We start from the raw sequence: 26,336 nt of genomic DNA on the forward strand, positions 1-26,336 counted from the left end.
TCCAATACCTCTCCACTTTATTAAGGTTAACCAACATAGTATTTAAAGTACCTGAACATTTACTGTAAGTTTTCAGTCATGTTTATATTCTGAATTATCTTTCCATAATTAAGTCAATATAGGCACATTGGTATTTTATAGAAAACACTTAGCTTTAAGAATAGGAATGAGTATAATTTGCAAATGTTACAAAAATGATTCCAAATCTCAACTAACCTCTTTTCCAAATTACCACTTGCTCAGTCTTTAATGAAAACACGGCCCAAAAACAAATGCTTAAATATATCCTGTGTGAGAGTCTGGTGATTAAGAGATCCCTGAAGGAGTATAAGCCATATTACTGGAAAGCTCAGAGCACTGGCAAGGCTTAATTGCAAAGCACTTAACAGAAGGCCACAAATTTTGTTTTCTTAAGAGGAGCTAGGAACTCTAGGTGTCATTCTGTAATGCATTGAAATGGCATTGCCTCATGTTGAGTGTCGCACAAAAACTCCAGGTCGCTGCTTCTTGATCTATTATTTTGGATAAGCTTCCACTATCATAGCATGGCCCTGTGAAGGAAGAATAAGTTCAGTTAGAGAAATGAACAATAAATCCAGCCAGTACAGAGGCAGCAGAGAATGATGGGAAAAGTACAGGCTTTGGAGTTTGAGGTTGGCTCTGCCATTTAAATGCCGGGCGATCTTGGGATAGCCATTCTGAACCTCAAGTTCATCTATAGAATGGATCATGCTGCCTACTTCCTAGTGTTTTTGTGAGCATTAAATTAGATAGCATATAATACACACACACACAATTCTATACATACATACATATATACATGTACACATACACACATCAGAGTCTGTCTAGTAGAGTCTGATTCCTAGTAGATGCTCCATAAGTGACTGCTATTAAAATGAGAAGCCACAGGGGTTTTTAGCTGTATAAAAATAAACATAATACAATGAATGCCAACAACAGTAAATTTCTAGATTAGAAAACTGAGGCTTTGAAAGGTTAAGTTCCTCATCTATATCTACAACACTGCCTGGCCGGCATGGCTCAGTGGTTGTCAACCTATGAACCAGGAGGTCAGGGTTTGGTTCCCGGTCAGGGCATATGCCCAGGTTGCGGGCTCAATCCCCAGTGGATTATTGATGTTTCTCTCTCTCCTCTCCCTTCCTCTCTGAAATCAATAAAAATATAATTTTAAAAAAATAAATAAACCTACAACAATATAAAATAATAAGGCCAGGATTTGAAACCAGTTCTAGATGGATCCAAAGCCAAAGACTTCGTCCCTGTCCTACTCAGGTGAAGGGCCCACAAGGTAAGAAGCATGATGCTGTGCGCTAGTTACCTCCCTAGTTAAAACCATGCATAGAAACTTATAATTTCATGAGTCTAAATCCTATCTGATAATCACAGCCAGTCTATTTTTGGACTGGGATCAAACCACTTAATAGCCTAACTACTGCTGGGCTACTTGGTTCAATCCCCATCAATATTTATTAAGAAACTATTGTTTCTAAGCTGCACACTGTGTGTACAAGGCGTTGCTACATGGTGCCTGTCCTCAATTTATTACACACTATAATTCAAACCAAACCAAGTACCTTGATACGGGACAAGGAAACAAAAAGGAACGGGGATGGAAAGATTTGACTAGTTGGCGTTACCCTTGAGGGGCTCATGATAAGGCAGAAATTTCCTTCTCCAGCTTTATTTAAAATGCATTGGTTTCACGTTCCCAATCTTTCAGATTGCTCTACATCAGTGGTTCTCGACTGGAGGCGTTTTGCTCCTTCCCTCTCCAGAGGACATTTAGCAATGTCTGGAGATGTTTTTGGTTGTCCCAAACTGTGTGAACATGGGGCAGGGGATGTTGCTACTGCTATCTAGTGGGTAGAGACCATGCTAAACATCCTACAACACATAGCATACTTCCCACAACAAAGAATTATCCGGCCCAAAATGTTTCTACATAGTGCTGAAGCTGAAACCCTGCTCTAGATTCACAAGGACGGATTCCTCCTCTGATCGAATCATGCTTATCTCACTCATTTGCTCTGGATGAAACAATGCTGAATTTAGTTTCTAAGATGCATCATCTTTCTCCTTATTATACTGTAAACTGCCAGAGGGTTTGTTCATCCACAAAAGCATCTAGTATTGTGTTACTCATACTCTATGTGTGAGATAAAAAGTTAGGGGACAGGGGGAGGTTGGGGGTTAATGGGGGGGATGAGGACACATTTGTAATACCTTAATAAAAAAAAAAAGAAAAAAAAAGTTAGGGGACAGATACTGAAAACCAAAGGACATTAACCTACTTGAACTATGCACTCCACACAGTGCTGTGCACTAGCTCTTCCTCAGTTAAGCCTGGCACAGAAAGATAAGAGGGAGGGCTCTGGTCCTAACTGACTATGGCTTTCGGTAAAAAAGTTACAGATTACAAAACGCTTTTGATCATGAAGTCTAAAATGTTCCAATCTATAAATAACTGACCCCTCGATTCTTCAAAGTCTCAGAGGAAAAGCCATAAATAAAGGCTTGTAAATGTAAAAAGTTTATACTTTGCCCTAGCCGGTTTGACTCACTGGATAGAGCGTCAGCCTGCGGACTGAAGGGTCCCAGGTTCGATTCTGGCCTGGGTTGCGGGCTTGATACCCAATAGGGGGCATGCAGGAGACGGCCTATCAATGATTCTCTCTCATCATTGATGTTTCTATCTCTCTCCCTTCCTCTCTAAAATCAATAAAAATATATATTTTTTAAAAAGTTTATACTTTAACATATCTTATTTCTTCATCTTGATCAGCAACAGGAAGTTTCTATAATCTGAAGGAAAAGCAAATCTATTTCGATCATGTTTTAAAAAAAAAACAGATTATAGGCAGCCTTCCTTTTGGATATTATTCCCAGAGTGAAATGCTAAAGCAGATAGGAAGTTGCCTCTGTACTACAAACAGGTAGAAAAATTCTGTAGAATAATATCATTTCCCCCAGCTAAATAGCATTAAGTTATCCAGAAGTAAGTTAATTCTCCAATTAAGGTATTATTCAGTTCTCAAGAAAGATAGTTTACCTTTGGAGAAATTTTATAGCTAAGTCTCATATAGAGAAGTGACTAGATAAATAAAATTTTATTATTAAAGAAGAAAACATATGAAAGTGTGAATAATGAATGTCTGGTGAGGGAATGATAAGTGATCTAATTTTTTCTATATATATTTTATATTTTCCATAATTGTCATAATGAACACATACTACTTTTATACACAAAAAATGTAGACATTACTTTAGGGAAAAAATAGCTTCGATTTAAATAGCATCTTCTTTCCAAAGTACTGTCAGAATTAAAGCTGTATCCCTTCCTACAAAAACAGCTTGCTTTTTTTCTGGTGGCCTATCATCAGAAATACTGTTCTAAGAGTGTTTCTAAATAAACTCAATCAGACAGTCTTAGATGAGCTTGTTTGGTTTTCAAGAAAAGGACTTTCTAGAAGCTCCTGTCAGGCTGCTGTGATATACCTGTCCTCCAGCGGCACACGCAGCCACCAAACCAAACTGGCCTCCTTCCTTCCGTAATCTGTTGGCAGCTGCCATGACCAACCGACAGCCAGTGGCTCCAAATGGGTGTCCCAGGGACAGTGATCCACCCCAGTTATTAAACTTCTCCAAGGGAGGCGCTCCAACCTGGTCATATAAAAACAGACACAGATATAATAAAAATGAGTTTACTTAAGATAAGCATTAGGCCAGGCCCTTAGTAATAAGAAGCAACAGAACTAGAGGGAAATAACTAACAAGATGCATCACAAATTATTTTACTGCAAAAGAAAAATTCTAGGTCAATTGTGAAAGCCGAGGGTACATTTCTTTTTATTTTTTTGTGATGGAATGTCTTCATAGATTTCATCTCAGTACCCCCAAATTTATGTATTTCTTTTTTCATCTAACATCAGAATGGGAAGAATAAAAAAACAACGTAACATTTTGCTTTTTATTTTTTCTAAAGAATTTCCAGGAATATTTTACAGCTAAGAAACATTATTTAATGAAGCACTAAATCTTCATCGGAGAAGCTATCCACCTCATACTTTTACTGTCAGGTGACTAAGCTCCAAATATTAAAGTGCTTTGGAAATTCAAGCATATTTTTATTTTTTAAATCTTTATTGTTGAAAGTATTACACATGTCCCCTTCAAGCATATTTTTAATCAGAAACTTACCTTGGTTTTTCTACCCATGTAGTTTTGTGCAAACCAATCAGAATCCATGGCTTTAAAATTAGCCAAAATCTGACCCTAGAAGGGAAAAGAATTCAATAAGGACCTTGTTATTAATGTCTCTCGAGGCTTTCTTTTCCTCGAGGCATGAGTGATTTAAAGCTGAGCAAATTTTTAAATCAGTTTTCACTGAAAATTTTCTAAAGAAAAAATTTGGTACTTTTGAAAGGCCTATAAGGGATAGCCTCAAAAGGTAGGTCTTTCCACACTGTCCATGTGGCCCTGGATTCTCTCCCAGGCACCCCTGCCAGCATGTAAGTTGGTACCGTAGAGATAAAGCTCCACTTCCGTTTTATTCATATTATAAACCACGCCTGCTCTCTCCCACAGTGACCATTATATTATTACGGTTCTTTAAACGACTTACTGAGAAAGCTTCATGAAATTCAAAAGCATCAATATCCTTCAGTGTTAATCCTGCCTTTTCTAGAACTTTTGGAGTAGCATATGTTGGTCTGAAAAGAAAAAATAAGCAGTATGTTAAAACTTTAACTTTTAACCTAAGAGCTCCTTCATAGTCCCCAAACTGAGTTTGACATAGGTATGAGAATGTCTCCCTGGTCCATGGATTCTACTGTACAAATAGTAATTAAGTGCTGGGGATATAATAGTGCACTGAGTAGACTTGGCCTCCACCCCTATGCAGTTTATATTCCAGTCAGGGAAATGGCTAATAAACAAACAATGAAAGAGAAAGATGAACTAATAATGTGAAGAGCTAGAACAGAGTTCAAAATGCAAAGCATGGAAAGGGCATGGCTAGTTTGAAGGACATAATGGAGGCCAATTGGGTAGAGTCTTGTGAGGAAGGGGGTTTTCTAAAACAAGGAGGCTTTTCATGAAAGGCTCTTTTAAAGATTATGCAGCACAGTATGTAGCAATATGAAAAAATACTTATACAGGTATATATAGCTATATATATAACTATAAGAAGAAATTATAGGAACAAGTAGAAAAGAATTCAAAACTATAAAGTGATATACCAACATTGCTTCTTGGCTTTTTGTTAAGATCAAGTATAAAATGATATACCAATGTAGAGGATTATTATTGTTTTTTAAAATCTAACATACAGTGGGGGGTGGGGGGGGTGGTTAGAGAGTAACCAAAGGACTTGTATGCATGCATATTAGCATAACCAATGGACACAGACACTGGGTGGGGTCTTGCCCGGGGTGGGAATGGCTGGGGGGAGGAGGAGATCAATTGGGGAAAAAGGAGACATATGTAAAACTTTAGACAATAAAAAAAAAATATCCAACACACAAACCAATTATGAACTCAGCGCTTCACATACTTTAAAATCTGTGTAATAAATATGGGTAATCAAATACTTTTGATTATAGTCCAAAGATTTATACACTGCCACCTACCCAAGTAACAGTTGATCTTTTGGATCTTGAGATACATACACAAAATCCCTAGATAAAAAACAGAGAGGTTAGCCCCAGTAATAAAATGAAGAAACCAGAGGTAATTTATTTAAACATTTCCTTTACCTCAAGTACGCCTTTGGCTTATAACCCATGGCCAGAGCTTTGTCTTCTGCCATAATCAGCATTGCAGATGCACCATCGGTCTAAAATGTTAATCAGAACAATAATGTTAAATTCTTCAGCCTGTCTGGAGGTCTTTCTATAGCTTCTTCTATGTCCTTTTCTAAATCTACCAACTAATTATAGTTATATGGTGATTCTACATAACAAAACCTTTTCATTTTATTCATCATTAAATCACAATTCAAACATCCACATTACAGAGTGTTTGACCCATTTTTGAAAGATGTTCAAAAAGTACTATAATTACCAAAATAGGCAAAGAAAATAGGTATAAATATACACATATTTAGAAAAATGTATTCATAATAAACTTAAAACCAAAAGTTTTTGCTTTGGGCACAGAATATGATAAATTTTATGCATTAAAACAATCTGATTTACTTATTTATTTTTACATTTTCTGGACTGTTTCTCAGCTGCTTCCTGCCTATAGCTTCTAGGTGATATTCTTCTAATAGTTTCCAAAACAAGCAAACCAACAGGAGAACAGAAACAGGCAGGCTAGGAACATCAGAACCACGGTCTTCTCTCTATGAACACACCCCATATGCTTTTTCCCAACTAATTGAGAAGTTAGGGAACAAAGAGGAACCACTGAAAAAAGCCCTTTACCATGACTTTAAAAGAGCTAAAAGACAAAAACACCAAAATTCCAGAGAAAAAGAAACTACTCTGTAGAGTTTGCAAAATAAAAACAATTTCTACCACATTCTACCATCTATATCTATATATATAAAAGCCTAAGTGATAGTTTGACCAGTAGCTATGACGTGCACTGACCACCAGGGGGCAGATGCTCAACGCACCGGCATGGAAACATGGAACAGACTGATGAATCTCAGAGGGAAGGGGGAAGTGGGAAGGGTGGGAAGAGATTAACCAAAGATCTTATATGCATACTAGAGGCCTGGTGCACACATTCATGCACCAGTGGGGTCCCTCAGCCTGGCCTGCGGGGATCGGCGGAAACAGGCTCTCCGACATTGCCCGAGGGGTCCCAGATTATGAGAGGGCGCAGGCCGGGCCGAGGGACCACACCAGTGCATGAATGCGTGCACCGGGTCTCTAGTATTGTTATAACTCTGAAGAGACTATGTAGGCACCATCAATAGGGTAGCCATACAGTCTGGAAATATAGTTTACTATACATATACAGTTTTTGGACATTACATTAACAATATGTTCAATGCACCACTGGGCAAAATTACAATAAATGTATTACATTAACACATTTCCAGAAACCCATATATCTATGGTGTATTATCTCTGATGATTTGTGTTTCTGATTTTCAATAAAGAGACCAGCACACTCCAGAAGTAATCAAGGGGAATCAGATCTGGCAATAGTGTAGCCCATGCCACATAGCCCTGTCATATCCAATTTGGTTTTGGAAATGACCACCTCACCAGCCCTTCACCACTCAGGCTTAATGGGGTGGTACACCATCCTGTTGGAACTACCCTAGGCACTTTTCCTAGACCAAGCATGTCAAACTCACAGCCTGTGGGCCACATGTGGCCCACAATGAATATTTTTGCAGCCCAGCTAATATAACAGTATGTAAGAAACGTTTTTATAAAAATTTTATAACAATTTTTACAATCACCTGTTCTTTTATCTCCAGTGCCTAACATAGGCATTCAACACTTTCTGATTGGTTAAGTGTTTGAAGAGAACAGCTTTTTGTATCAGAATGGTGGCTGGATCAGATGACTTCTAAGGCCTAAAAAATTCTGATTCCATTTTAACACAATCTTTTTAATGAATATCTTTTACTAATACAAGCAGATAGGCCTGTATTATTCTATTACTAATACAAGCAGATAGGCCTGCTTTAGGCTTTTCTATTGAGAGTACACAAATATAAGCCCTGGCTGGGTAACTCTTGGTTGGAGCATCATCCCAATGTGCCAAGTTCGATCCCTGGTCAGGACACATATAGGACTCAACTGATGAATGCATAAATGGGTGGAATAACGAATCGATTGTTTGGAGATGATTTCTCTCTCACTCCAAAAAAAGAGAGAGAGAGAGAGAGAGAGAGAGAGAGAGATACACAAATATAAAAGTTACTGCCAAACACATAAAACACACAGACACACAGCTTACCAGGAAAGAGGAGTTTGCAGCTGTCACTGTGCCATAGGGCTTGACAAACGCAGGTTTTAGTTTGGCCATCTGCTCCAGGGAGGAAGGACGAATGCCATTATCTTTGGTAACTGTTTCTTTTCCTATAAAAATATAAATTTTTTTAACTCTAAGAAACTGTAAGCATTAATATCTTCTCTAGAGGAATATGCTTTAAAAAATTACAAGAACAAATGAAATGCAAACCATACCAATTCACTAAAAAGAAAAATATAAAAGTTACTGCCAAACACATAAAACACACAGAGCACACACTTACCAGGAAAGAGGAGTTTGCAGCTGTCACTGTGCCATAGGGCTTGACAAACGCAGGTTTTAGTTTGGCCATCTGCTCCAGGGAGGAAGGACGAATGCCATTATCTTTGGTAACTGTTTCTTTTCCTATAAAAATATAAATTTTTTTAACTCTAAGAAACTGTAAGCATTAATATCTTCTCTAGAGGAATATGCTTTAAAAAATTACAAGAACAAATGAAATGCAAACCATACCAATTCACTAAAAAGAAAACCTTTTACTAGTATAGTTATCAAGATATCAAATTTTAAACTAAATTCTTCAGATATTTGGGGAAAAAATCTAAATAATTTAACAAAAAGAGACACTCTATTTTCTTAAGATATTCATTCACATTTGGCTATTGTGTACAGAAATCATATGAACAAAGAATTTCAAAAATAGGTAGGTACATAAGAACTAAAATATATCAGGAAGATGTCGAAGGAAACTCTTATAAAAACTTCTCTTTAAAACGTTTACCTACTATTAAACATAAATTAAAACTTGAGTCCCTGCTTATGCATAAAAGGGTGAGTATTTTGGAAACAGACCCAAAATACTGCAAAGTCACTTGGGTTTTTGGAGTTTTAAAGCAATTCAGACCAGCCTAACAAGTATAATGAAGCAGTCCCTTTCACATGGAGTTTTAGGAGCCGTTCACACCACCCTGACAAGTATCATGAAGCAGTCCCCTTCATAAAGTAGAGCGAACTGTTTTACCTGGTACTTTGAAGGGTACAACATCAGAAAGGAGCCCTTCATCCTGCGCCTTCTTGGCCAGCCTATGCGAGCGCAGTGCATACTCATCCTGTTCCAGCCGAGAAACAGCAAAGGAAGCAGCCAGTCGGTCTGCAGAGTGGCCCATGGTCTCACTGGTGGAGAACTCGGCCACCGCAGGGAGCTGGGGAAGGAGACACACAGAATCAGCTACACTGTTAACAGGTGTTATACCACACGGATGATTATTTGGGAAAATTAAAATATTTCAGTCAAGACCAAGACAAAAGAAGCTCTATGGTTTCAGAGATCTCTACAGAGGGCTTACAAATTCAAATTTTCCAACCACTGTCTTTTTTCCCTACCTTAACCAAACAATTAGCCATGCCCTGTAACTACTAGAGCATAATTGAACCCATGCCGTCATACCTAATTCTAAATCTCTGCAGTGGGATGCTTTGGAAACACAAGTCTTTATGTAAAAGTTCACAAGTCTTACCTCGGGTGTTAGGAAATTCAATCTGAATTTAGAGATTAAAGATAGTCGTTGACCCAGAGTCTTGGCTTTGTTGAGATCAAGCATCATTTTCCTCATATTCCTTGAATGACGAATAGGGACATCGGACATTAACTCTACACCACCTGCCACAATCACATCAGACTGGCCAGAAGCAATCAAACCGACACCTACAGGGCACAGGTCAATGTACATGAACATATTTTGCATAAATTAACAGGCCACTGATAATTTAAGCTTCCTGATTTAAAAGTTGTGTGATAGTCAACAGCATGGTACAATGTCTGTAATTGAGGTTTTTATCTTTTCAGAGGGATTAAGATGATTTTTTTAAAAAAATATTTGTATTGATTTTAGAGAGGAAGGGAGAGGGAGAGAGAGATAGAAATATCAATGAGAAACATTGATCGACTGCCTCCCACAAACCACCCACCGGGAAATCAAGCCTGCAACCCAGGCATGTGCCCAATGATCAAACAAAAGACAAACCAGAATTACCATGGACCTTCTTCTTTCAGAAAAACGTACCTGTGGTCATGGCTTGATTGGCAGAGATGCAAGCCATGGTGACAGTGTGAGCAGGAGTCTTGTCAGAGAAGCCAGCTCCAAGGGCAGCCTTCAGAAAACAGTGAATGAAACCATGTTACAGGTAAGTGACATTTTGAGTGTTACTTCTCTGTGTGGTGAATCAGGAAAGGGTTTGAGTTTAATATTCTACACAGTAATGTTTAAAATAACATGAAGCCCATCACAGAAATGTTTTACTCGTTTTTCATCTAGCTATTAATTGACAATCGCTCTGCAAAATTTTTGGTAGTGAATTTCTAGTATGATGTACAAACCTACATCTCACCCAATTTCTTAACAATGCTTTGCTCAGAACCCTTAAAGATATCAATACATAATTTGATTTCAATGTATTTAAATTTTCAAATAAACAAAGTAAACCTGTTAAAAACATATATATATCTCATATCATATGTATCATTGGGTGGGCTCCTCAAACACGAAAATAAGTTCTAAAGAACTGACCACTCATAAACAGTTCTCACTATATCCCTGCCCACTTTACACTTGTCTCCACTCATTGTCAGCCAGTCCCTCTCACTGATACTTCAGACGGCACTCTGTAGATTCAATGCAAAGTCAAATGGAAAAACTTGCCAAATATGTAGGAGTTCAAGTCGATTAAAGGAACTTTGAAAAACTGCCTTAGCCACAGTGAGCCTCTGACAAATAAGGGTAGACCAGTTAATAACTGGAAAAGAGAAAACTGGCCAGGATGATGACACAATATTGAGGTGCTTGAAAAGCAATTTGAGGGACCTTGAGAAAAACTGAGACCCTCTGTGAAGTTTGAAAAAATGGCCTCTGTTATGATGGCACAGTAAAGTTAAACACGAAATGGACACATCTATTATTTTATCATACTATTTATTGGGGCTATTAGGCTGCCAATAAACCAATCAATGCCAGATTCCACTGTTTATGTAAAGAATGCATACATGCAACAATAAAATACTATTATAATTCAAGTTTCATTATAAAAATAACACTCTCAACTCCCCCTGCTCTTCTTACCACTATTTACTATGAAATTCTGGCTTCTATTCAGGAAATTCATTTTTAGTGGTCTTTTTCTGAAACTATTTAAAGATCATCAGAATCCAAGCTCTCCTATAATTTGGTAAAATAAACATGTTCCCAAAGTCTAGATTAGAGGTTCAATATTACCTTCCTTTATATTTACACAATCTGTACAGTATTTACCATAATCTATCGAAATATAAATATGCTACAGTAGTATACATGCAACATGATCTTATTCTGGTCTTTCCAGATAGGCCTGATACTAAGTGCCCAACCTATTTTGCTAAAAACTACTCCCTGCCAACTGCACATCAACCTCTCCATGTAAACCAATCCAAAATGAAGAGAGGCAACTCTTCAGGGGGCAGGGAGAACGCCCTAGTCCAGTGATGGCGAACCTATGACACGCGCGTCAGAGGTGACACGCGAACTCATTTTTTTTGGTTGATTTTTCTTTGTTAAATGGCATTTAAATATATAAAATAAATATCAAAAATATAAGTCTTTGTTTTACTATGGTTGCAAATATCAAAAAATTTCTATATGTGACACGGCACCAGAGTTAAGTTAGGGTTTTTCAAAATGCTGACACGCCGAGCTCAAAAGGTTCGCCATCACTGCCCTAGTCACTAGTGGGGCAAGTGTAAAGGGCACTCAGGTCGTAACAGCCAATGCTCACGAGGTCCTTTCTAGCATGTGCAATACCCTTGGCCCCAGCTGCCTCTCCGGACAGAAGGAGCTTTAAATAGAAGTGGTTGCTGGTGAACCTTGTCCACATGCTTCTTCTATTTAAAGGTGAAATAGCTCTGACAGCAAGCGTAGGCTCTGGAATGGTACACTAAGGAGAAAGGGGAAAGGTGCCTCCTGGTTAAGTTGGAGAGCAGGGAAATATGCTTCAGTAAAGTCAGGCTCCTGTGAACTCAGCACAGAAGCTTTTTAGGATTTCATGTTAATTTTGTTAATACAGACAACAGGTCCTAAAGAAATTCTCTAGCTTGAAGTTATGTTAGCTGTTAGGTTACTATCTCAATCTTTCCCTGCATCCACTGCAAACGTTACCCGCAGTGCAATGCAACTGATGTCAGTACAGGGCAGCGAAAGGGAATCTACCTCATGTTAACCAATAGCTGAGATCTGCATATGGAGATAAAATTTCCAGAAAAAATTTCAGGGAAAAATATTATGGCTTTAGAGTTAGGACAGAATAGAAATATACAGAAAATGGGAACAGTTTTAATATTTATTTCTTAAGTGCTCTTATAGGAGTCACCTTGTTTTTTCAGAATATAAAAGTTGAAATGTATTATGAATAGCTTGATGTACTAATGAAATTATCATATTCAATACATTTAAAATTGTGAAGGCTGGGAAAAACATAAAAACCAGAGGAGGGGGGAAAACAACAACCTCTTAACCTCTTCCTGTTCTTACTTCTTTCCTGACAACAAACAGGTGATTTTTGTGGGCTGCAGTAACGCCAGGCCCTCCACAGTTACAGCTTTACTGACAGGTGAAAAGGTGAGGCAGAACAAATACTGCAGTCCTGCCCATTTCCCCTTCTCTGGGCTGACAGTGATGGAGTAATTGGCCTTACAACTATACTGAACACAGTAACATAGCAGGCAGAGCCTAGAAATAAAGAAAACGATTAGCACACTGAAATGTGCTTTGGAGCCAATGTTACCCAAATAATCACTTTCAAATTAGGGAGCTCAGCAGACCTGTTAGACATGTCACACAAATTCCATTATCTTGGTTACCCAATAAACACTACATGGAGTCATGCCAACTAGGGTAAAAGCAAACTCCTGTGAAATAGTTGTGTGTTTTTTTTTGTAAACACTCCTACGTATCATCTAGTCAATGGAAAAAAATGAATAAGCAAGGCTAACTCTAACAAAAACCATGTTATCAGATAAGTTATTTGCAAAATGTTAAAATTTTAAGTTAATTAGAAGCCATGCTCTAACATTACTAAAACTCATATCAGCCACAATCTGCCATAATATATATTCCCAAACCAGCTCAAATGACTTTTTGTATAGTATAAATATGTAGAGTACAGTGTACATCATTTGATTTATACAGTAATTCTTTTAAATATTAAATAACATTCATTATTCAAGTTATAAAATCACATTATAAGTCAAATATAACTTTACTTAATGGACTTTAATAGCTTTTAAAGAGTAAATTTTATTAGTTGAAGTTCAAATTGACTCTCATATCAATTTCTTTAAACAACATAAAGTTTGTTTTACTCACCTCTCTAGCCACATTGCTTGTTTTCACTTCCTGTATAACTGTGCCAAAGATGATGTAATCAACAACTTCCTTTGGGACATTGGTCCGATGCAATAAACCCCTGAGAGCAGAAACAGTCCAAAGCAAAGAAATAGTTAACACATCAAGGTAGTGTGATAGATCATTTAAAACACTGCACTTCTTTCTAAAGATTAACCTTGAATTTAAAAGAGCAGAAACTGTATCTTTCCCTTAATTTGACAAGCCTGTGGCTGGCACCTTATCAAAGAAGAAATGAATGAAAAAGCGATTTAAAAAGTCAACATGTGATGCTCAGCTGGCAATGAGAATTTATGCAAAGAGAATAAAAAATAATATGGAATAAAATAAAACAGATAAGTAAACATAGTAATGTTGGGAACCAAGTTTTCAGTCAAAAGAGACAAATATAAAATAAAAAAGTAAAATCCAGATATGTTAAATTTAAATTTGAAATATCAACATAAATGCATGATTTAAATAATATATAATAATACAGTTCTTTCAATTTTATTGTGCATTTGACATTTTTTAAAATAAAAAGTTGAGGAAAAACGTACAAATTCCAGCCTGGGACCATAATAGAAATAGGAAAATAAGCTGGAAAAGATCATTTGATCATTTGAGGAAAAGACCATTTTTATTTTTGATATGTTGAGCCTGATGTAGCAAAGAAAGGTCAAATTTAGAGACTTGTGAGTTCTCTACATAAAACAATAAAGATTAAATAGATGAGATATTTAAGAAAAAACATGTACGCAGAGACATGCAAAGCTCTAAGAACTGAAATTTGCAAAACACTTTAAAAAAGAGAGAGGAAGAATTCTAGATTTTTTTAAAAAAAAAATAGAGAAGAATCTGTCAGGAGATGGAAGGGAAATCATAAAGACATAATATTAAGAATATTCAAGTGGTAGGGTCAAATGCTATAGAATATAAAGAGAGTGATGCCTCAGAAAAGATTGGTGCATTTCATGATCACAAAGTCATTAGTACTAAGAGAAGCTTCTGAAGTATAATTACTGTAGAGTAATGGGAATGGAAATGATTATTATGAGATCAAGGAGAATAAATGGAATAGTAGAAAAAGAGAAGCAACTGTTGCTTTCATTCATTCTTTTATTTTTTTTAATATACTTTTATTGATTTCAGAGAGGAAGGAAGAGGGAGAGAGAGATAGAAACATCAATGACAGGGAACCATTGATCAGCTGCCTCTTGCACGCCCTACACTGAGGATCAAGCCTGCAACCTGGGCATGTGCCCTGACCGGGAACTGAACCCTGAATTCCTGGTACATAGGTCGATGCTCAACCGTTGAGCCACACCGACTGGGCGCTTTCATTCATCTTAAAATCTGGCAGGAAGAAAAGAATCAGAACAGATGGGCAGAAAGGTCAAATGAAGGGTGGCTGGCTGAAGACACAAAGGCAAAGAAAGCATCAATGGAAAATGAATGAGATAATGCCTTACATCCATCAGCTGCTTGAATTTGTGCAGCACATATGGCTAAAATCAAGAATAAATGAATCTTGTAAAAGCTAATAAGTGTTTTCTATTATGACCACATAAAAGTCAATATATCCTAGATATGGAAATTCTCTTAAACATGCTATTTCAAGTGTGAAAACTGGAGAAAGGTGCTTTAATGAAACTGCATTTACTTACGAAAGTGCTGCTCTAGCCAAATCATGTGGCATCAGGTCTTTATATCTGGAGAAAGAAAATAAATAATTTAAACCCAAAGCCTAGACTTTTACTAATTTTTTTTCATTTTATTTGAAATATCTAAAGAAATCCTCTAACATATGCCACTGCAGATGCATTTAACTTTATTATCTTAGGCAGTCCATCATTTCAAAGGAAGAAATAGTGTGATTTTTTACTACTTGTCATCCTTAAGTATTTGGCAAGCCTTAACTTAGACTGAGCTAAGAATCTAACAAAATTTTACCCAATATCTTATTGTTCAGCATAACATATTGTTAAATATTCTTTAAATCCCATCTTTTGAGTTCTCCTTTTTAAAAATATAGTATTTATTTATTGATGCCTAAAAGAACATGAAGGATATATTAGGACATTTTAAGAACCTTTTTGAAGTAATTTGAGATTTACAAAAGAAATGGAAAGATAGAACAGAGGTCCTGTATACCCTTTACTCCTCTTCCTCTAATGCTAATATCCTAAATATATAACCATGAAGTACTTGTCAAAACTAAAAAATTAACATTGGCACGATACAGTCACTAAGCTTACTAACTTTATCTGGATCTCACTAGCACCTTTTTACTGTTCTGTTCCAGAATCTAATCCGTGCATTTTGTTTTCATGCCTCCTTCGTCTCCTCCGATCTATGACAGTTTCTCAATCTTTCCTTATCTTTCATGACCTTGACACTTGAAGATTAGGGTTATGGATTTGGGGAAAGAATATCACAGAGGTAATGTGCTCTTTTCATTGCTTCACATCAGGGTGTACATACTATCAATATGACTTACTAATGGTGATGTTAACTCGATCACTTGGCTAAAGTGACCTTAGCCAGTTTTCGGGCGGGTCTAGTACCATTCTGGTTCTATATTCTTGGGGTTGTGCTACGCTGAGGTTTGGAGCAGCCCATCAACTCCAATTCTGATAATTTCCAAGAGGCCAAAGCAGTGGATTAAAGGCCCTTCAGAATGCCCATGGTCCCACATCCTCAGTACCAAATTTCTGAAGAGGCACAGAAACAATGTACTAATCTCCAGACAGGAAAGGATATCTCTGCTGGAAGCAAGCTATCTGGACCCACATTAGGTTTTCATAGGGCTAATTCAATCTAACAATACACTAGGCCAGTGGTCGGCAAACTGCGGCTCGCGAGCCACATGCGGCTCTTTGGCCCCTTGAGTGTGGCTCTTCCACAAAATACCGACTTCTGCACATGGGCCACGAAGTTTCAATCGCACTGTATGTGTGCACCCGCACGTGGTATTTTGTGGAAGAGCCACACTCAAGGGGCCAAAGAGCCGCATGTGGCTCGCGTGCTGCAGTTTGCCGACCACTGCACTAGGCTTGTTCATGAGAAAGGATGAAAAACAAATTTGCCATATTTTTTCACCAGTGGCTTGACTTATTCTGTATTAATTTCTGAAAATGTTATCCCTATATTAAGTAGTCCACTAACAACAATATCACCTACTGGGTTACATTTACAAAGATCAGTTTTTAAAATACATATTTTTCTTATTGACTTCAGAGAGGAAGGGAGAGAGAGAGAAACATTGATGAGAGAATCACTGTTCAGCTGCCTCCTGCAGGCCCCACACTGGGGATCGAGCCTGCAACCTGGGCATATGCCCTGACTGGGAATTGAACCATGACCTCCAGGTTCATAGGTCGACACCCAACCACAGAGCCACACCGGCTGGGCAAAGACCACTTTTAAGGAATACATAAACTATGTGGAGTGATGGATGTGTTAACTTGATTGTGGTAATCATTTCACAATGTATATTAAATTAACTCATTGTATACCTTTTTAAAAATCACAACCTAAATTGATACAGTTTTTATGTGTCAGTAAAGATGGGGGTGACACACAATCATTTCATACTTACGAAGTGCCTGACAGCAAAAATGGAATGCGAACACCATCCACCACCACGATATTTCTCACATTGGGTTTTGCCAAGGTTTTCTTCGTATTAGTCTGAGCAGCTTTAAAACAAAGTTCAAAGAACTATTACTTAACAAACATGAAGTCAGATGACTTTTTACATTTTTAAAGACAGACATTCTAAGAAGTACATCATTCAATGCCATTCACCAAACCACTTGTGTGTGTGTGTGTGTGTGTGTGTGTGTGTGTGTGTGTAAAGGCTAAGAAACTAACATTTATAATATATTTAAGGTAAATAATATAATTTTTATAATATAAATCCAAATATTTAAGGTAAATAGAGATTATACCTAATGATGAGGGTATTTATGCCATTAATAAACTTGTTTATTTTTATCAAGTGTTTGACAATCTATTACAACTGACAGCAATCAATGTGACACATAGCCTGTCCTTAATATTAGAAGTCAAAATAAGTGATGTTGTTTCTCTTTACACATCTTAATATTCTTGCTTTTCTATGTAGAAACAAAGGCCATTTGGTTGATGACTATTGCCACTCTGCAAAAACCTAAATGCTTCCTGATTCTGTTTGACTCAAATTGTCTAATTATTTTCTATCATCAAAACAGTAACCTTCCTCTAAATTTTTAATTAAAAAAATAAAACATGAATATATGCTTGTGTTAAAAAAAAAATAAACCATACTAAAATATGGATAGTAAAACCTCTTTATGCCCTCCTCCACCAAGTTATTTCCTTCCCAGAGGTAAATACTATTAACTTGGTGTATATTTTTTCAAACTTTTGTGCTTTTAATTCATATACATGTATACACTTGTGTATTATATACGTTTTTCTGACCTAATATAGCTTGACAATCTTTTTGTGTTGATCTAAAGCTATCTCATTCTTTTGTTGTTATATTGAAATAACCATGTATAATCAACAAATTTTCTTACTTCTTCATTTTATATTGACCAATCTTCTTTTATTAACTAGTTTCCCAGTTACCCCTATTCCAGGAATGGTTCCTCTTGTATATGGGACAAGAAGACATCCACAAATAGAGAAGTCTGTCACTAATTGCAGATTTAAAATGTTAGCTTTTAGCTCTACAACAGTCTCAAGAGTGTTAGCTAATCATCTCTAGGACCAACAGCCAGTAGGTGAATAAACCAACCAGCAAGGTTCATGGAATCTCCATGACTCCCTTAGGCTCTGAACCCCAGAAAGCAGCCTCCTGTCAACATCCTTGAGCCCAACCCTACACCATGTAATAGCATTGCTGATTGGCCTTATATTATTCGAATTGAAAGGCAATGGTGATAGCCATGTTGCTCATAAAAGAGGGAAATATAGGAAATTAATTTTGGTTTTCATTAAGAATTCACAAATCTCGAATCTAATATTTAAATCAGAAATTTTTATTTTATAAATTACTATACCTGGGGCAGCTCGTAGCTGGGAGGAGCAGCTCAACGGTCTTAGAGCTGGAAGACAAAAGACAGTGTTTACAAAAAGCAATACAATTCTATGTCTGTATAAGATGCTTATAAATCCAAAGCTAATGTTAAAAAAGAAAGCACAAATTAAACTTACAAAATCTGAGGGCCCATGCTGATGTACTGGGAAGGTTTTTAAAAGTGTAAGTCAAGATGGAAGTCATTTTGAAATCTGAAAAAAAGGACAAAAACATATCCTGGGTTATTTGTATCTGTATAAAATATCCCTAGAAGTAGAAATAAAATGTTAAAATAAAGGATGGCTGGAAGGAAGGAAACTGAGTAAATGGGGATCAGGTGTAAGAAAGACTTGCCATCGTATACTTCTCAATTTTGAAACATGTTTTAACCTAAAAAAAGAAAAGAACTGGCAAGTTTTGCCTACGAAGGCTGTGGGAGCCAGCCTCTAAGACAGCATGCCCCATAAAACAATCTCCATGTTTTATAATTCAACCCTTGTACAGTCACCTCCCACACAGAACCACAATCGGTCTGTGTGAACAAAAGAATATGTCAGAAGGGGTGGCATGCCACTTCTGAGATTAGGCTATAGGAAATCCTGCAGCTTCAGTCTTGGTCACTCTCTGAGATCACTGGCTCGGGGGAAGCCAGCTGGCATGTCTCCCCTGCACTAGCCCATGAAGAGGCCCACGTGGTGAGGAACTGCTGCCTCCTGCCAACAGCCATGTGAGTGCGCTTGGAAGTGGATCCTCTAGCACAGGCAGCTTTCAGATGACAACAGCCTTGGCCAACATGCTGACTACAACCTCATGAGAAACTCTAAGTTAGAACAATGCAGTTAACTTGCCTCCAGAAACTGTATGAGATAATACATTTTTATTGTTCTAAACTGCTAAATTGTAGGGTAACTTGTACCCCATAATTACCCCAAATATAATAGATAACATAGAGGCCTTGTTTAACTTCCCCTGGTTAGACTAAAAAGAGGACACCCTATGGCTTCAAAAAAGAAAAAAATATATATTTTTCCAAATATGTGGATTGAAAAGAGATGAAGGAATCCAAGCTGTAGGCTCATCAGCCTAGGGATGGATATTCAAGGGGCTCTGGCTGGGGAGACACGAATTGGCACCACTGTTTCCAGGAGCTACATATGATGCCACATGAGTCTAATATACAAATTTCCTTAAATAAAGTTCATCATGAAATAAAATTCATAAAAAATAGTCAAGAAAATGTCGATAAAGAAAAAGGGGGACTTTGCACTAATAGATATCAAAACTTTCTATAAAACACCAGTAATTCAGCAGTGCAATTCTGGCACAGGAATAAATAAAACTAATCAACAGAATAGGATGTAGCAAGTTCAGAAGCATACTCATGTGCATGATGATTTAGTTAATAATACGGATAACATTTCAATAAGTGGAAGATGAATTATTCAATAGATTTGTTGGGGAAATGGCTAACCATTTGGGAAAAATTTTAGGTTCATAAATCACACCTTAAGTACAAATAAATTCCAGATGGACTAATCTAAATACCTATCTATCCATTTTAAACTATAAAAGTACTCAAAGCTAATAGAGAATCTATATCTATATCTATATCTATATCTATATCTATATCTATCTATTATATATGCCTAAGCAACCGAACGACCGGTCAACCTGTCGCTATGACATGCATTGACCACCAGGGGGAAGACGCTCAATGCAGGAGCTGCCCCCTGGTGGTCAGTGCACTCCCACAGTGGGAGTGCTGCTCAGCTGACTGATGGGTGCCAGACACCGGGCTCACGGCTGGCTAGTGCAGCTGCAGCGCCGCAAGCTTCTCCTGCCTCCATAGCAGCACTACCGAACAGCGGCCACGGTAGGTGCAGTGGGGCTGGGATGAGCGGGAGCAGTGCAGCGCCCGGCCCAGGCTCGGGCTCTTCCCCGGCTGCCTGCCGGTTTGCACACTACTACATCCCCCTATGGGTCCCGGATTGCGAGAGGGCGCAGGCCAGGCTGAGGGACCCCACCAGTGCACAAATCTGTGCACCAGGCCTCTAGTATTCTTTATAATCTTAGATGGGGAAAGGCTTCCAATATATAGCATAAAACCCAGAGACCATCATAGAGAAGACTAACTAATAGATCTGATTAGATACACATTTACAATATCTACACAGCAAAAGACACTAAAAGGTAAAAGTAGAACAACAGATTCAGAGAAAGTATTTGTAATATGTAAAACACACAAAGGGTTAATATTCATATTCATAAAGAACTTTTATAAATTATAGGAGAAACACTCTATAATGAAATCTGATTTTTCACCCCAACATCCCCTTCACCCCATTATATAGTTGCCATATGTGGTTTTTATGGGATTGAATCCAGCCCAACTCCAGGGTTTAAACCAATCAGAATAATTTAATTCTCTTCGCCAAGGTCACTGGTTCAGGTGATGAAGGTCTAAAACAATCCTGCATGTTCTATCTCTCTCTCTCTGCCCCTTGCTCTCTGAAATCAATAAAAATTTTAAAAATATGTTAAAACAACCCTGTATGTACTGCCTTGATCACTGGTATTGATTTGGGAATAGTTAACCTGACATTCAAGTCTTCCGCCTGGAATTCTGGGACACAAATCTTTCCTTCTGAGGCATCCAGCCATAGCAGTTAGAAAACATGAAAAAAAAAAAGCTATCCTACAGACAGAAGTGACCACAAAAGAAGACAGAACCAAGAATCTCAGAAAAAGAAACTAGAGCGATGATTGAGTCACATCTGAAACTCATCCTCCCACTGTCAATAAATCCCTTTAATAAGTCAGGTTGAACAGAATTTACTCTTATTTACATGTGAAAAACTCCTTCCTGATATATGACCAAAAGGAAAATGAGCAACTCATATAAGCAATAAAAATGTCAAATAAACAAAATGTTAAACGTCTAACCTCACTAACAATAAAATAGTTAATTAAAACAAGGCAACATTTTGAGTTTATCAGATTAGCAAAAATTTTAAATATGGTTAATACACAATTCTAGTAAGAATGGGTCTATTTAGGCACTTCTAAATTCAGTTGCTAGAAGTATAAACTGCTAAGGCCTTTTTGGGAGGCAATTTTTAGTTGTCTATCAAAATTTGAATTGTGATTTTCTGAGCCCAATAATTCCTCTTATGGTCTTTAACTTATAGAAATATAGTGGGGCCTTAACTTACGAGTTTAATTCGTTCCGAGACCGAGCTCGTTAAGGAGCTCGTTAACTCAAATTACTCTGTCAACACAAAGCAAAAAATCGGCAGAGAGACAGCTGGTATCTCAAAAAACTCGTTAGTCGGGACACTCGTAAGTCAAGGCCCCACTGTATTCAGGATGTATGTGTAGCATACATGGATCTCTAACTATAGAAATACTTAAGATACTCATTGTAGCATTGTTTACATTTGTGGAAAACTGAAACATCTAAATGCACATCAGTAGGAAATGGTTAAATAAATTATAGTACTGAAACTAATACAAAATAATATTGAATGTAAACTGTAACAGAAAAATAAAATTTAGAAAATTATAGTATAAACATAATATGAAATACTGTGCAGCAGTCTGGAAAGAATTGAAACATAATGATATACATGTGTGTACTGATATACATGTATATATCCACAATATATATTAAATGAAAAAGCAAGCTGCAAAATAGTATGTACAGTTAGACTCGATATGACACAAAGAGAGAAAAGAAAGCCCATAAAGCTGAGTCTAGCCAGACAGGCGTGGCTCAGTGGTTGAGCATCAACCTATGAACCAGGAGACCACGGTTCGGTTTGCAGCCAGGGCACATACCCAATTTTCAGTTTGTGGGCTCGATTCCCCAGTGTAGGGCGTGCAAGAGGCAGCAGATCAATGACTCTCTCTCATCATTGATGTTTCTACCTGTCTCTGAAATAAATAAAAAAAATTTTTTTTAAAAGCTGAGTCTATAAATGAAAGAGATAAAGAGAGGCTTTCATTTTATATTCTTCTGTCTTCTTAAATTTTTTAAATGAGAATTTTATTTTTATGTACAGTATAATTTTTATTTAAAATCTATGTATATTAATATTTATATAGATATGTAAAAATGTAGAAATGCATAAAAATGTTCAAAAAATACATATAAAAATGTTACTGTTATCTCTGAGTGGTGGAATTATAAGTGTATTTTTCTTTAGACTTTTCTGTAGTTTCTGAAAAAAAAAGTACATAGAATATATATCCATCAATAATTAATAAATAAGGAGATATTTTAAAAGAAAGAGGGACTAAGCAAACTACTCTATGGGAGGACTGACTCTTACTGTCACTTGCTCTAAGGTTTAGGAAATAAACATTTTGACCTAAGGATAAAGTAGGCTCTACTGAATGTGGGACTATGGAAAGATGCTTGAAGTTGCAGGGACCTGGGAACAAGGGAAAGAAGGGGCCTGGCAAGTAATGAAAACAAGATAAATTGGCTCCAACAGCTCATGATTACAATATCACTAAGACACAATGTTCCTGGCCTGTGGGGCTCAATTGGTTGAGCGTCCTTCCATGCACCAAAAGGTCACCAGTTCAATTCCCGGTCCAGGCACATGCCCTGGTTTGGGGCTTGATCCCCAGGAGTGCAGGAGGCAGCAGATGGATGTTTCTCTCTCCCTCTCCCTTCCTCTCTCTAAAATCAATAAAAGTATATTTAATAATAATAAAGACACACTGTACTGCCCTGACCTTTAAGCAAGTTACTTCACCTTTCCTCTGCTTTAGAATTAAGATACAGAGCCCTAGCCGGTTTGGCTCAGTTGAGCACGTGCAGGAGGCAACCAATCCATGTTTCTCTTCTCTGTCTCTCTCCTCCTCCCTTCCCCTCTTTCTAGAAATCAATGGGAAAATATCCTCAGATGAGGAGTAACAAAAAAACAAAAGATCTGTAAAATGGATCTATAAGATGTAGGTAATTCCAGTACTTACCTCAGAGGATTGTTGAGGAATAAATTAATATACATAAAGCACTTAGTCAGGGGCATCCATTTTTTGCTACTAAAATCAGTGGGTGGTGTAGTTTCCCTCTAAGTACACCATGGTGAGAAACATAACATTTCTGCCTTACTATTTTGTTGCAAATACAGGGAACAAAAAAAGTCAAGAGCCAAACTACAACCCATGGGCCTCTAGCTAATACTAGCTGTTACATTTTTAAAGAGATGCAGAACAAAACAAAAATATATAGGACAAGAGATCACCGTGGGTTTGCAAAGCTACTTACAATCTGGCCCTTTACAGAAAAAGCCTGCCACCCCTGATGTAAGCAATAGGTGCGACAAAAACCTTCTGAGTTGGAGGGCCTTTGGAGGTCACCAAGAATCCTTTCTGGAAATTAAATGACCACTGGCCATCCAGTTGCTGCTTAAAGGGCTCCGAGTGATGGAGGACTGTTTGACCTGAGCTTTAAACAAAAACCTCTCTTCTTTCTTTCTACACTCATTTCAGTCTCAACCTCCTTGCCCCGTTCCCCTGCTCCTTCTGGCTTCCTCTGTGAGCCGCAGATTTATGTCTCAAATCCTGGCTCTGCCGCAGAACCAGAAAACTGACATAAACTCTGAGCCTCTCAAGCTTTCTCTAGAACAGTGGTTCTCAACCTTCTGGCCCTTTAAATACAGTTCCTCATGTTGTGACCCAACCATAAAATTATTTTCGTTGCTACTTCATAACTGTAATGTTGCTACTGTTATGAATCGTCATGTAAATATCTGATATGCAGGATGGTCTTAGGCGACCCCTGTGAAAGGGTCGTTCGACCGCCAAAGGGGTCGCGACCCACAGGTTGAGAACCGCTGCTCTAGAACATGCAAATAACAATTTGGGGATTGTAAGGATTAAGTGAGATGGCGTGAAAGCGCCTAGAGCAGTGGTTCTCAACCTTGGCTGCACATTAGAATCACCCGGGAATCTTTTTAAAATCCTGATTTCTGGGCCTCATCCTCCGGAAATTCTGTTTCTTTGTTACTAATGTTGTGGCCCCACCCCATAACAAAGAAACAGAATTTCCGGAGGATGAGGCCCAGAAATCAGGATTTTAAAAAGATTCTCAGGTGATTCTAATGTGCAGCCAAGGTTGAGAACCACTGGCCTAGAGGATCCTCGATGTTACCTGCTTTGAGAACCAATCAGCTACTTTGAGGACTTAAGCCCATCTTTCCAGAACAAAAACAGCTACTGTCCAATGCAGCGCTCTTGGCGAGAAGTTAGTAGGACCTATAAGCTCTAGTCCCGTTTCTTCCACCTGCGGCCGTGAGCAAAATTACTCATGCTGTGATTCACGGGCCTGTTTTCTCACCGATAAAATGACGGGGATGAATGACCAGACAAACGGCCAGGTCCCTTCTGGGTTAGAAAACCCTCTGAAACACTGGCTTTCCGAGCAGGGTGGAGGAATGTCTCCTTCCACACTCGGAGTCCCGAAGCTCAAAGGACTGAGTCTCACCCATTGAAGCAGTCTCACCCGTGGGCCCGTTCTGGCTACCGGCAACGTCGGTGAAACCGTAACAAATACTGCAAGAACCCAGCGCTTTAAGCGCGCGCGCGCACACACACACACCCCACCCGCGAACAGTTGGTTCACGCGCGGTGATCAATTAACCCGTCCAAGTTACTGCACTAATTGCTTTGGTATAGGAGACCGCGTCCCGGAGCTTCCTTCCGCTGGCCGAGCTCCACTCCCCCAGGGAGGGGGGCAGCCGCGGGCACTGGCGCTGCGGGTGGGAAAGAAGTGCGGGTCTCGCCGAGGGGGAAAGGGCCGGGCGAAGAGCCCAGCGCACCCGCCGTCTCACCTGCGTTCGCGTCCGCTAAGGCTCCCGCAGTTGGCAAGGTTCGCACCCTAATGACAGAATCCGGAGGGGCCGGGGGGCGGGGCCAGCCTGGAAAGGACCCCTCACGTCAGCCGGCGGTTCCGCGGACTTCGCTGGTCTCGCGGCTGCCCGCTGACCGCCTGACTGGAAAACCCGGCACGGTACCCTCTTCTCGATGGGCCGCCTTCCTTCCAGCAAGGAAAGGGTCCTTTTCGTCCCCTCATCCGGGAGCGAAGGGCAGGGTTAAGGGGCCCGCGGCAACTCAGCGTCGGGATTTTAGTCAGGCAATGAGTCAGGCGCCTGCCCGGGGCCGGGCTGCGGGAAAGAAAAGTCTTGGGCCTGGCCCCCCAGCACTTGAAGCTCTTTCCACTTTCGTCCTCTTCTGCTCAAGATGGTGGCCTCCCGCGCAATCGGTTGCCTCAGACGCTTCACAAATGCCTCCAGGACGCTCCACTGCTCAGGTGAGGCCTGGCTGAGGGCGCCCCGGACCCCCGGGTATAACGCCTGCGGAGACTAGGGCGGCCTCGGCCACTCGCTGCCCCCTCCCTGACCCCGCCCGGGGCCCCAGCCCTGGGTTGGGGGGGGGCAGGGGAGATGCTGCCCTGCGACCCGGACTCCCGTGTCCTTGGGAAAGGACTGTCACTTCCTCTCTAACCCGTCCAAGTTACTGCACTAATTGCTTTGGTATAGGAGACCGCGTCCCGGAGCTTCCTTCCGCTGGCCGAGCTCCACTCCCCCAGGGAGGGGGGCAGCCGCGGGCACTGGCGCTGCGGGTGGGAAAGAAGTGCGGGTCTCGCCGAGGGGGAAAGGGCCGGGCGAAGAGCCCAGCGCACCCGCCGTCTCACCTGCGTTCGCGTCCGCTAAGGCTCCCGCAGTTGGCAAGGTTCGCACCCTAATGACAGAATCCGGAGGGGCCGGGGGGCGGGGCCAGCCTGGAAAGGACCCCTCACGTCAGCCGGCGGTTCCGCGGACTTCGCTGGTCTCGCGGCTGCCCGCTGACCGCCTGACTGGAAAACCCGGCACGGTACCCTCTTCTCG

At 39.3% G+C, this 26,336-nt stretch overlaps 2 protein-coding genes across 4 annotated transcripts in view; one reads left to right on the forward strand and one right to left on the reverse strand.

Moving 5' to 3' along the window:
• On the reverse strand, positions 1-26,336 carry HADHB (hydroxyacyl-CoA dehydrogenase/3-ketoacyl-CoA thiolase/enoyl-CoA hydratase (trifunctional protein), beta subunit). Of its 3 annotated transcripts, none has more exons than XM_005874895.2 (16): positions 26,144-26,336; positions 18,576-18,650; positions 18,422-18,466; positions 16,972-17,071; positions 15,038-15,082; positions 13,353-13,452; positions 10,026-10,113; positions 9,480-9,667; positions 8,984-9,164; positions 8,246-8,367; positions 5,778-5,857; positions 5,652-5,699; positions 4,646-4,733; positions 4,222-4,296; positions 3,520-3,684; positions 1-551 (listed from the first exon to the last, which is right to left on the reverse strand). In XM_005874895.2, exons 2-16 carry the CDS (start codon positions 18,640-18,642, stop codon positions 516-518), a joined length of 1,428 nt encoding a protein of 475 aa, XP_005874957.1. In that variant the 5' UTR covers positions 18,643-18,650; positions 26,144-26,336; the 3' UTR covers positions 1-515. The 3 variants fall into 3 exon arrangements, with proteins under 3 accessions (XP_005874957.1, XP_005874955.1, XP_005874956.1); XM_005874893.2 differs by lacking the exon at positions 26,144-26,336 and adding an exon at positions 25,281-25,450; XM_005874894.2 differs by lacking the exon at positions 26,144-26,336 and adding an exon at positions 22,276-22,316.
• HADHA (hydroxyacyl-CoA dehydrogenase/3-ketoacyl-CoA thiolase/enoyl-CoA hydratase (trifunctional protein), alpha subunit) overlaps positions 25,560-26,336 on the forward strand; it is a 30,289-nt gene continuing 29,512 nt past the window's right edge. The window contains exon 1 of the mRNA XM_005874891.2: positions 25,560-25,759. Within this exon, the coding sequence (XP_005874953.1) occupies positions 25,690-25,759 (70 nt within the window). The 5' untranslated portion in view covers positions 25,560-25,689. The remainder of the gene's footprint in view (positions 25,760-26,336) is intronic.

This window comes from Myotis brandtii, unplaced genomic scaffold (assembly GCF_000412655.1).
Source record: "Myotis brandtii unplaced genomic scaffold, ASM41265v1 scaffold454, whole genome shotgun sequence".
Lineage (NCBI taxonomy): Eukaryota > Metazoa > Chordata > Mammalia > Chiroptera > Vespertilionidae > Myotis > Myotis brandtii.

Bases quoted from the DNA above. Each gene is read 5' to 3' on its own strand.
- HADHB (XM_005874895.2), bottom strand. From the start codon at position 18,642: ATGACTTCCATCTTGACTTACACTTTTAAAAACCTTCCCAGTACATCA. The intron at 9,165-9,479 runs GTAAGACTTGTG...CTCCTTCCCCAG, and splicing joins TGAATTTCCTAACACCCGAG to CTCCCTGCGGTGGCCGAGTT. The intron at 4,734-5,651 runs GTAGGTGGCAGT...TTTTCTTTTCAG, and splicing joins AAAGATCAACTGTTACTTGG to ACCAACATATGCTACTCCAA.